General features: G+C 34.5%; 2 protein-coding genes across 2 annotated transcripts; both read left to right on the forward strand.

Moving 5' to 3' along the window:
• Nucleotides 1-1,097: 1,097 nt before the first annotated feature.
• Nucleotides 1,098-8,130, forward strand: LOC120250128 (probable ubiquitin conjugation factor E4). Its single transcript, XM_039258909.1, has 17 exons — nt 1,098-2,040; nt 2,595-2,799; nt 2,948-3,099; nt 3,207-3,420; nt 3,819-3,971; nt 4,948-5,151; nt 5,249-5,361; nt 5,430-5,544; nt 5,650-5,739; nt 5,836-6,039; nt 6,215-6,310; nt 6,654-6,776; nt 6,912-7,004; nt 7,109-7,273; nt 7,415-7,504; nt 7,598-7,814; nt 7,912-8,130. Exons 1-16 carry the CDS (start codon nt 1,199-1,201, stop codon nt 7,712-7,714), a joined length of 2,976 nt encoding a protein of 991 aa, XP_039114843.1. The 5' UTR covers nt 1,098-1,198; the 3' UTR covers nt 7,715-7,814; nt 7,912-8,130.
• A 1,836-nt stretch (nt 8,131-9,966) lies between these two features.
• On the forward strand, nt 9,967-11,879 carry LOC120250589. Its single transcript, XM_039259415.1, has 5 exons — nt 9,967-10,249; nt 10,822-10,914; nt 11,002-11,098; nt 11,222-11,364; nt 11,596-11,879. The coding sequence occupies exons 1-4, from the start codon at nt 9,967-9,969 to the stop codon at nt 11,358-11,360; spliced, it is 612 nt and encodes a 203-aa protein (XP_039115349.1). The 3' UTR covers nt 11,361-11,364; nt 11,596-11,879.
• Nucleotides 11,880-12,291: the final 412 nt, after the last annotated feature.

Consider the following 12,291-nt stretch of genomic DNA (forward strand, 5'->3'; position numbering starts at 1 on the left):
ATTATAATTATCATTATTATTTTGATTTTAAATTTTGTACTTTAATTTTGCCTCTTCTCAAGTTCCACAATTTATATCATATATTATTTAAAAATCAATTTCTCTTACAGCTCTATTGGATCATCACAAGATCACTTTATCATATTATTAGTAAATATATTTTAATATTTTAATTCATAGCATAATAATTATATTAATTAGATAATTATTATTTTTTTCACTCAAAAAAAGTTTTAATTTCATTTGTACTTTGAATAAAATTTGGATTTCAAAGAATTTTATTGAGATAAGTTTTTCTAAAAACGAATTGACAAATAAAAAACACAACATAAATAAACAAATAAGCAAATAAAAAAAATACATAAAAATAAGGATATATGATAAATGTCATATGAATGCTTGATTAAAATAAAATTAGATTGAAAAAAAAAATGTAAAAGAAGAAACTTATGAAGTGACATTATGTAATTAATTTAAAAAATGAAGGGTGTTAAAGTCTTTTAAAAATAAAATAAAATTTTTAGGAAGTTCTCCCTCCCTCGGCCCTAAATCCGGGGGAGCCAGAAAAAGTGGGGTTTCAGAGGTCCAAAGTTAACTCTTCCTTTCCCTTTGTGAAATTTAAAATATCTATCCAAACAAAAGAATGCCCAACTCTGATCCTATAAAACCCTCGTTTTACTTTATTTTTCCTCGCCGGCCTCAATCCAAACATATAAGTATATAAAACACACTATTCTAATTTTTAAATTCTAATATTACAAAAACCCCAAATTATTTATATATGAGGTTTGGAATTTTATTATAAATATAATAAAGATGGGTTGAATTTAAAATTTTATTATGAAATATATTATATTTATTTACATTATTTGAAAATAACAGGTTAATTGAGCTTAAATGAGCTCAAGCTTCTCCAGCTTAATTTGAGTATATAACTAATTTTGAGCTTTACGAACCGAACTCGAACTACTTGAGCTTTTCGGTAAGACAAACTTGAACATAAAAAACATAGCTTGCACGAGTCCGAGCCGAGCTCGAACCTTTGGGAAAATATAAACGAGATCATCAACGAACCTGATCACGAGGCAACTGCACTAATCTTTAAATCGCCAGCTTCTCATCCTCGATTCCCAAGTCCTTTCGAAGTCCTTCGATCGTTCGCGTCTTCTCGAGCTCTCTTGCTCGATCGCTTCCATCAATGGCGACGCCCAAGCCCCAGCGCTCCCCGGCGGAGATCGAAGACATCATTCTTAGGAAAATCTTTCTCATCTCTCTCGCCGATCCTTCTCCGGCCGACCCTGCTATCGTATACTTGGAGCAGACGGCCGCCGAGCTTCTCAGCGAGGACCGCCCCCTTCTCCTCCTCCGTGATTCCATGGAGCGTGTTCTCATCGATCGCCTTTCTACCCCACAGCCGCCTCTTCCCCCGTTTACCTATCTTGTTGCTTCTTTTCGCCGGGCTGCTGATGAGTCTAGGAAGATCGCTTCCATGAAGGACCCCTCCGTTAAGGCGCAGATCGATTCCGCTATCAGAGATGCTAAAAAGTTGTTGATTTCGTATGCTCGGATCGTGGCCGCGAATCCAGATACCTTCCCCTCTCCGAACCACTCATCTGCTCCGCCGTCTGCTGAAATCTTCTCCTTCCTCCTTGCTGAGGTCGCTTCCCCGATGGATGCCTTTGGGGGTAGCAGTGGCAGTGGTGTGACGGCACCGCCCGGGTTTTTGGAGGAGTTCTTTAGGAATGGAGATTACGAAAGCTTGGATCCAGTTTTTGCGGACTTGTATGATAGATTGAGAAGCTCGGTAGAGAGGATTTCTGCATTGGGGGACTTCCAGCGGCCACTCAGAGTACTGTTGATGCTGATTGGGTACCCCATTTGCGCCAAAGGGTTAGTAAACCATCCAAGATGGATTCCAAAGCTCAGTTATCTGTTGATCGGTCCAGGGAGGACGATAGAGATTACCAGTATTCTTGGAGCATTCTTTCATGTCAGTGCTTTGCCGGATTATAAAGATTTTAGGAGCACTCCGGATGTCGGGTTAGTATGCCTTCTGACTGTTTATGCTTTTGAGTTCTTAGTATCAGTTATAGTAATCCTATATTGCCTCTGTATTCAATTATTTTCGAGTATATATTATCTTGTGTCCCTCTCCCAAGTTGCATAAGCTTTTACTAACACTTAGAATATCAAAAGTTTGATGCTTTTCTGTTTTCTCATTGAGTTTTAGATTTTTGTTACTTTTATGTCATTGATTGCTTCTTCATCTAAAATCCATCTTATCATTGGTATACAATGAGTCTTTTCTCTCTATTAGAGTTGTTTGAGTGAGTAGGAATTTGTTGATCAAAGCAAATAAGTAGTAGTCGTTGTTAAAGGCCATTGTGGCTTGCTATGATGGGTAGACTTTTGGGTTTCATTGTTTGTGTCTTCTTTTGAAGAGGATTTGTTTGAATTGTGTTTTCAGTTTCTTGTCATAATAGTTAAATTGTCTAGGTATTTTATCTTCTAGTTGTTTGATATGCATAATCGTGGGAGCTTGTAGAATATTTTTAATTGCTTCATTGAATCATTGGACACACTGTATGCAACAGCCAGCAGTGCTTCTCTGAATCATCCACTCGCCGGCCTGCTGATCTATTATCTTCTTTCACGACAATCAAGACTGTCATGAATAACTTATATGATGGCCTAGGAGAAGTACTTCTTGCTCTACTAAAGAGTGTAGACACTCGAGAGAAAGTCCTTGAGTATCTTGCTGAGGTGATCATGAAAAATTCAGGGAGATCCCGTATGCAGGTAAACTTTGAGATACCTTCTTATGATATAGTAAAACAAATGTTGATATTAACATTATACACGTGCTTGAACATATTTCCTTTGTTTCATGGTACTTCATACCCACTCTGATACATTAAACTTTACCTTGTAATTTGATTTTCTACAGATTGATCCATTTTCTTGTGCAAGCACCGGAATGTTTGTAAATCTCAGTGCGGTAATGCTAAGACTATGTGAGCCCTTTCTAGATGGTAATGCATCAAAAGTAAACAAAATTGATCCGAAATATGTGTTCCACAACAAACGTTTAGATTTCAAGTGAGAGTCTATCTTTTATTTTTAATTGGGAAACTTACTTTTTTTTTTTGTTTGCTTTTTACATTTGAAACAGTAGACATCTAACTATTGATAGTTATTTTTTTTAGACAGTTGACATCTATGAATGCATCATCTGAAGAGGTTGCAGCCTGGGTAGAAGGAAGAAGTGATAGAGAAAACTCTGTGCTAAATTCACCAGAAGCGTCAAGTTCTGGTGGTGGTGATAAATATTCATTTATCTGTGAATGTTTCTTCATGACTGCTCGGGTGCTTAACTTGGGATTGATGAAAGCGTTATCAGATTTCAAGCATCTTGCTCAGGTATGTTAAACCTCTGTTATATCAGTTCTTTTAATTTTTTTCCTTTCTTATCAATTTGTTGTATAAATCTTGACTGTTCATTAGTTTATTTCAACCTTTTCAAGGTTCAACACTAACTTCAAGTAATGCTTGTTCTTTGTTATCTGAAAGATTTTTAGTTATGCTGGCTGCCATTATTTGGTGCTGTTGGAGAATATTGGACCAACTGAAACTTTATCAGCCACAAACTTCTATCTTAGAATGATGTTCTTATTTTGAAAAGTTGCTCGTCTCTTATATAAATAATGCCATAACCAAAGCACAGAGGAATTCAAAAAAATTAAGATATCTATCATGTTGTTTTATTGTCTTCTTTAATCAAAGTTGTCAATAACTTTTAACTTCATATGCCAACTTAGGACCTGGCAAGATGTGAAGAAGATCTTGCCACTTTTAAAGCGATGCGTGATCAAGGAGGTTCACCACAGCTTGAAGAAGATATTAAACGTCTGGAGAAGGAGATTGAAATGTATTCACAGGAGAAACTCTGCTATGAAGCTCAAGTTCTTAGGGTATGTCTAGTTGAGATTGCTATCATTTATAGTCAGCACTTATTTTTCTTTGTTTAATAACCATGTATCATTTTGTTATAGATTGATTTAATGATGTTCAGTTTGCATTTTAATCTCTTTAATTGAGCACCTCACGTGTAGATAAATTCTTTTCTTATCACTGAATAATTTATCCTGATGTTCTAGATGTAGATATAGCTAATGTGTTCATTTCTTCTATAACTTACTTTAAATAGCTTTCTTCTTATACATTTGCATCGATGTCTATTAAGTAATTTTGACTCATTTTCTATCAATTATATTAAGGACAAAAGGAGATAGAAGATTCATTTGTATTTATTTCAAAAATACTGTTGAACATTGGATCATTGTTTTGGCTTGATTCAAGGAGAAATTTGCAATTAATAAAATAAGACTGGTAGAGGTATGACAAGTGGAATGGATTGTTAGATATAGACATGGTACTATGTGTATTAGTTGCAGTACCCAATCATTGCGAGAGGAAAATAAGAAAAAACTATCTGCATGTTCAGCACATCAGCCATATTCAATTACATTTGCAGACACTCCCTGTTTTAGCTCAGTGCACTACTACATCTGATTCATTGGTTGATATCATCTTGCTGCATTAGTTGTGTTATCGATGATGCACATAAGCAGGACTGCTTCAAATAAAAAGTTTTATCTGATCAAAATGTTTTATCTTCTGACGACTAGATAAATGTCTAATGCTTCTAGTGATGAAAGTATATGGAAGTTTCCTCTTAATTTTTTGGTCAACCACTGAGCTTAAATCTCATATGATTCCTCTGTCGGAATGAGTTCCCTGCATAAAAATGAATCAATTGCTTTCCATTAAATTTCTTATGCTTGATGTTTCATTTCATGTGTATTTGCCTATTTTTTCCAGCAATTATTATTTCTGTCTTACAAATACATGTAGTATTTAATTGTTTGTTTATGTGGGAACTTGAAGGATGGAGCGCTGCTGCAACGTGCACTATCTTTCTACAGGCTAGTTGTTAAATGGTTGGTTGGTCTTGTTGGTGGGTTTAAAATGCCTCTGCCATCCAACTGTCCGATGGAATTTGCATGCATGCCAGAGCATTTTGTTGATGATGCCATGGACCTACTAATTTTCACTTCTCGAATTCCAAGAGCTTTGGATGCTTTTGATCTGGTGTGTTTTCTCTGCTGAAAATCTTATCTGTTTGATATAATTTCTCTTAAGGAACTGATTGATTTTTGTGTGTTTGACTCTCTTTCTACTTCCACAGGATGACTTTTTGAATTTTATTATTATGTTCATGGCGAGTCCATCATATGTCAAGAACCCTTATCTAAGAGCAAAGATGGTTGAAGTGTTGAATTGCTGGATGCCACAAAGAAGGTAGTTTACTTGCTGACTGTTTTAATTCTTGCATAAATGATTATAAACTTAATTGAGATTATGTTCAGTGGCATATCTGCTACGGCCTCACTTTTTGAGGGACATCAACTATCGTTGGACTATCTGGTTCGCAACCTTCTCAAGTTGTATGTGGACATTGAATTTACCGGCTCTCATACGCAGGTCAGTTACTCATGTATCATCTTGCTTAAGGAATACTTATACACCTTGCTGAAACTGATTTCCCTCTCTTAAAGATGGTAATCATGGCTTATCATTATTGTGCAGTTCTTTGACAAATTCACCATCCGTCATAATATTGCTGAACTTTTAGAGTATTTGTGGAATGTCCCTAGCCATCGTAACACATGGATGAAGGTGAGGTCACAGTGACTGTTCTTTGGACTTGGTGGTTATTAATGTGAAATTTTGTGGTGTAACACTCTTACATCTAGTTACCTTTGGTTGCCGTAGATTGCCAGGGAGGAGGAGAAGGGAGTGTATTTGAATTTCTTGAACTTCCTTATAAATGATAGCATCTATCTCCTTGATGAGAGTCTGAATAAAATTCTTGAGCTGAAAGAATTAGAGGCAGAAATATCTAATTCTGTTGAATGGGAACGGAGATCGCCTCAGGAGAGGGAGGAGAGAATGCGTCTTTTCCACTCTCGAGAGAATGTGAGTTTGATAATCCTTATTTATGCACAACTTGCCTCTTTGATTGTTTGCGGCATGCTAAAGTTCTTTTGATTTATATATATTTCTTACTTGTGAAAATGAGTTACAATGAGCTTTACAAAGCCGATTATATAAGACGGAAATCCTCTTACACTTCTCCTTATCGTGTATATAGATTGTCCGATTCGACATGAAGCTGGCAAATGAAGATGTTGGGATGCTTGCTTTCACGTCTGAACAAATACCCGCTCCTTTCCTTCTTCCAGAGATGGTCATGCACTCTCACCTTTTCATGTCATTCCGTCTGCTGCATTATTTCTGCCTCAAATATTTTAGATATTTTCCTTCATTGAAGCTTTAGTATTTTAATGGAGCAGTTCTTTTCTTCCAAGTGAAGTATTTTTTAACATCAAATATGCTCTTTTTCGAATTTAGGATTGCAATATTTGTTTTGCATGGCCTTTGACCTTGCTATTGTAATCCCCAAAACTTTCAATAATAAGCTTACTGCAGGAGTTTTCATAGTAATTTAAGTAGTTGTATTCTCCTTTGTCTTTATGTTTGGTAACTCTGTCTGAAACTTCCTTTTTTTTTTTTTTATAATCTTCGTTCAGGTGGAGAGGGTTGCAAGCATGCTAAATTATTTTCTCCTCCAACTTGTTGGCCCTCAACGGAGATCTCTTACCGTGAAAGATCCTGAAAAATACGAGTTTAGACCAAAGCAATTATTAAAGCAAGTTAGTGTTTCCAAGTTCTTCTAAATGCTGATATTGAATTGTTTCTATCTTTATTTTTACCATTTCAGCATTGGGTGGAATATCATATTTTGTTCTATTGTTCGATAAAGTAATTTTGTCAACGTATTTATTTAGATTGTTGAGATCTACGTCCATATAGCAAGGGGTGACAGAGAAGGCATCTTCCCTGCTGCTATTTCTAAGGATGGGAGGTCTTACAATGAACAGGTAATTTATTTGACAGAGAATGAATTTTGCCTGTTCTACTCAAAAAATATAAAATTAATATACTTAATAAATCACAAAGCCCGATAATACCATCCTTTCTTCAGTTGTTTTCTGCTGCAGCAGATATTCTGTGGAAAATTGGTGAAAATGCAAGGATAATTCAGGATTTTGTTCAGCTTGGTAGTAAAGCTAAAAATGCTGCCACTGAAGCGAGGGATGCTGAGGCAGTTCTCGGAGATATTCCAGATGAATTTCTCGACCCAATTCAGGTTAATCTTCTTTTCCTGTTTATTTCAATATATGAAATATGCCATTTGAAATATTTCCAAGACTCAAAAGATTTATCACATTCTCTAGCTAACAAATGGTTTTTAATCGTAATTATACTGATATGTTGTCTGCTCTTGCAGTACACTCTGATGAAGGACCCTGTTATTCTGCCTTCATCAAGGATATCAATAGATCGAGCAGTAATACAAAGACACCTTCTCAGTGACAGTGTATGTGTCTCCAGCCACTCTCTTTTCTAAAACAACCTGTTTCGTTTATAGCTGAACATTCTTGAAAATAATGTGTATATTTTTATATTGCAGACCGATCCATTTAACCGATCACACCTCACGCAAGACATGTTAATCCCTGATGTTGAGCTTAAAGCGAAAATTGCAGAGTTCATTAAATCCCAAGAGGTGAAGAAGCTTCGCAGATGAAGCAGTCGAACCCGGATGTCATTGATCTTGTTGATAGCGTCTAGCAATGTCCAACATACAAAACCTTTCACTTGCAAGGGCTTGCCTGCTGAACAAACTCGTAGGTTACTTTATCATGCTTGAAATTATTTACATAGATCAACATACGGCACGGCCAGAAATCAATGAAGGTTTTTGACATTTGATTCGTTTCGCAGGTACATCAAATTGTTTAGAGTATGAAAAGAAGCAATGATTCAAAGCTCAAAGTTGATGTAAATGCTTAGTTATTATGTACTTTAAACTATGATCAAAATTATATATTAACCTGATGGGCAGCAAATCACTGTTGTTGCTTGACGTACCAAGTGATTTATTTTAAATTAAAGGGAGAAAAAGGATGTGTGGTTCTCTTTTTTTTCCTTTTACTTGATCTACTACTTTGGTGCATTTTGTATGGTTATATTTGATATTTTTTACAGCTTTTCAAGCAAAAAACAATTGGATCACAATATATGCATGGTGTCTCAATAAATTCTCTTCACTTGAATTTATTCTTCAGTTATTATTTTGGTTCTTTCTATTGGTTGTGTTAGCAATGTTGATGTAATTAAGCAGGCTATATACAATTACTCTGTGACTTTTTAAATTTCACTTGTTAGGATGTGGGTAAATATTTTGATAGGGCACCAAACTATGTCACGACTCCAATTTGAATCAAAAATGGTTATTTAATTTTAATTTTATTTCACTGGATAATCACATGAGAGATTTTAGTATATTTTTTATGATATGATGTTACATATTTCTATCAGCATACGAGATAGAATTGTTAATTGGACAAGTAATGTGTCATGTATATTTTGACAGAGAATTTTTAGTATTTATATTATAAAAAAATAGGTTAAAATCTCTCAGGTAACCAGCCAATAAAACAATAAGCTGGTAACCCGGTTTTTATTCTCTAAAAATCTAATTTTCAAGTACCTCCTACCCACCACCTGGTCAAGCCAGCATGTCAACACAATGACAACAAGATGTGGTAACAAAGAAACCATGTGTGTGTATATATATAAGTTATGACAGAGCATCATGAGGAGGAGGAGGAGGAGGACCAGAAGAGAGATTGAAATAGAGAGTTAAATCCAAAGGAGTGGAATCTGGGAACACAGATATTCATATGATGATAGATGCATGCATTTGCATTTGCATTTGCTAATGCAATTTCTCTATCTTTTTTATTTGTGTTCTCAGAATCTCAGGTCACTCCTTTGGCTTGTCTCACTCTTTTTTACCAAGTTGTGCATCATTCTCTCTTTTCTTCTTTTGATTGTTTCTTTGCCAGAGCTTGGTCTCTATTTTTATTTTATTTTATTTTATTTCATATTCTTTTGTAAAAATATGTGTGTGATCTTACAAAATATAAAAATATTCGTGTGCAAGTGTGTTTTATATATAGCTTTTATTATCCTCTCTCTTCTAAATGCTGTTTTACCTTCTCCTCTTTTTATTATCTTTTAGATTTGATTTTGCTGCTGAGATGATAAGAAAAGAGAGTATGTATATATATATATATATATATATATATATACATATCTTTTTCAAAATTAATTAGTTGGTTGTTGGTCACAGAGTACCCCACTGTATATATATATAAAGGATGTTTTGGGTGTATAGATAGATATATAACTTAACTTTTCATGGTTATATATAATCCAGCATTTTGCTAGAGGTATATATTCTCAGGTGAAACCTCATAATTACACAAATATCCCGTTTAAAATTTTAACGTCCATTTATTGTAGCAGTAGCAGGAGAGAGATATTTTGTCGGTAAAAGCCACAAATTTGCAAATATATGACTTTTTTTTTTTAAAAAAAAAATGTGTATACATACACACACAGAGAAACAGTACATTGCCATTTTCTTAATATATATATATATATATATGACTTTATTAGTGTCCAAATTCATATTTTCTTTCATTTTTTTTCAAGCAATGATTTATCAAAATAATATATATGATCAAACAACACATATCTCAATGGCATGACAGCACTAATTTAAAATTGTTCCAAATTTAAATATTTCTTATAGTAAAGTGGTGGTAACGGTTCCGGGTAAGTCCCGTATCTTCCGATAAAGGTACAAAATTGAATGTTCACTTTTATTTCTATGCACGCCCTAACTTTATCCAGACGATTTTGTAAAAAATAATAAAAATAATAAATAAATAAAATTAAAATAAATAAAAGGATCCCTATTTATAGAGAATGGCTGATGATAAAAGCCAAAACCATGATTGTGTTTTGGTGGTGGAAAATAGAGAAGATAGAGAGGAGCCAGCAAATGCAATCAGCATGAACATGGTCTTCTCTTCTTCTTCTTCTACTACTATTTCCACTCTATGCTCACACAAGCTCACTCATACCAAGAGAACTTCACAACTCTGCCACAAAAACCCCATCTTTCCTTCTCCATCTCACCTTCGTCTTCTCCACAAGTCCATCCCACTCGCTGCTTCTGCTTCCATCCTCTTATTATGCTCCTCCCCAGGTACTTGACTTCTTATGCATGGTTGTGTCCCTTTGGTATTGTTGGTGAATGGTAGACTTTGAATTAACTCTCAAAATAGACTCTTTTGATTAATTATAAGTGGGCAAGCCATTCTCTCCAGTGTTTTTGATGAATTATAAGTTTCACATTGTGCTCTTGGATTTCAAGGTGTGTGTTCTGTTTGATTTACAAATGTTTTCATGAATTCATGGGTTCTATTGCTGCAGTGATTATGATGGTTAGTTTTTTCTTGAGGTATGAGATTCACTGGCATTTTTCATCATTTGAGTAAGCTCAGATTCATGTTTCTCTATTTCATTCTTTCAGTATTTCAGACTGTTCTTCTATTTGATAAGATATAAACTTGCTGTTCTTCTGCGAGAATCCATTGCAAAACTAGATCATTGTTCTCTTGACATTTTATTCATGTTCTCTGTTTTTTCTTGTGCTTTGATCTCAGATTGTTACTTCCTTTCCAACTGATATACAATGATTGATGAAACTTGTAACATTACAATGAATGCTAAAATTTTTAGCATATCATATCTGAGTTTAATGAGTAATATATGTAGCAGCCAATGCCGGCTTTCTCTCTGGTTTCTCTGGTTTGGAATCAATTCCTGGTCCTCAGCTGCCTCAATTTGACTTCCTTACAAAATTTAATGGTATGATTCATAGATATTTTTATTGATTTATCTGAAATCCTTAGTTTGATTCTTAAATTTACCAATCATGAAATCTTTGTCTTGAAGAGGAAAATCAGAAGAAGTATGCTGAGTTTGATGAAAGGTTCAAATCATCTCCTGTGCTTAAGGATCTACTTGAAAAGTCCAAATTGAACAAACAAAGGTGATATAAGTCACAGAATTATATCTAATTTGATATGTTAGCTTTGTTTCCAAGTAATATATATATATATATGAATTGAATTTTAACTTTTTTTTTCGTCTATTTTTAATGGAATGCAATCAGGAACAAGAGAGAAATCCAAGATAAATACTGCATCCGCGGTGCAGAATGGGGTGTAGGTGATTGCTCAACACAAGGAATGACAGAAGAAGAACGAGACGAATTCATCGCCATGTTGAAGAAGAAAAGTGGAGGAGATTGAACTGGTAATGTAACTCTTCATGTCGAGACGATGAATTTCTGTTTGCATTGTTAGATCTTTATCATTCAATGTCCAATTCTGAAAGCACATTAACCACTATTCTTTATTTTTTCAATCATTATAAGTTTAAGTGTTCTTGTTGATCTTCTAAACATTAAAACTAGCAATTTGAAGTTATCATATGTCATACCATCAATGTTTTTTCTCTGAAGTGTTTGACTTCTTGTTTTTGCAGTTCTTGCGTTCCATACAAAGAAAGGAAGGATTTTTTTTGGGAAATCTTCATTACTCAGAAATAGAAGGCTCACGAATAAATCGGCAAAATTTCCAAAATTAAATATAGCTTTAATTTCAAGACAATGAGTAATGTAGATTTTAAAATCTCATGTTGTTCTATTATTTTTCGTCTTTGTTTCTCAAAACTTTTTGTTGCATGAATCAGTTTCTCTTGTATTAATGCTAGTATTTACTGAATCAGTTTGATGGTTAAGGAGAAAACATATGTTATACTTCGAATTATCATGGCCAATCCATTTATGATGCAATTATGCAAGTGAAGATGCCTTAAATCAAACATCATTCCTTGTTCGTTTTTCTTTCAATAAAATTATGGTTTATCCACATTTATCTTATAAAAAAAAAAGCCTAAGATCAAATACCGCTCTTGAATGAATTTGAATTGTTGGATTGTAGCCTTTCGGTTATAGAAGGTAGATGAACCGGCCGAGGGATTCGAACTCGAGAGACTCGGCTGATGAACACATTGACTGTATGGGTAAAACATTACAACAGAAAGCAGAGATGTAGCCGGTCCAGGACCAATAGGTTTTGCAGCAGAACATGGTGTATTTTTCTTTCCATAGTTTTGACTGGAATTTCTAGATTGAAAAGAAATGTTATGTGAATCCAGTGGTTTCTCAGTCAGAATGTT

This window comes from Dioscorea cayenensis, chromosome 19 (assembly GCF_009730915.1).
Source record: "Dioscorea cayenensis subsp. rotundata cultivar TDr96_F1 chromosome 19, TDr96_F1_v2_PseudoChromosome.rev07_lg8_w22 25.fasta, whole genome shotgun sequence".
NCBI lineage: Eukaryota > Viridiplantae > Streptophyta > Magnoliopsida > Dioscoreales > Dioscoreaceae > Dioscorea > Dioscorea cayenensis.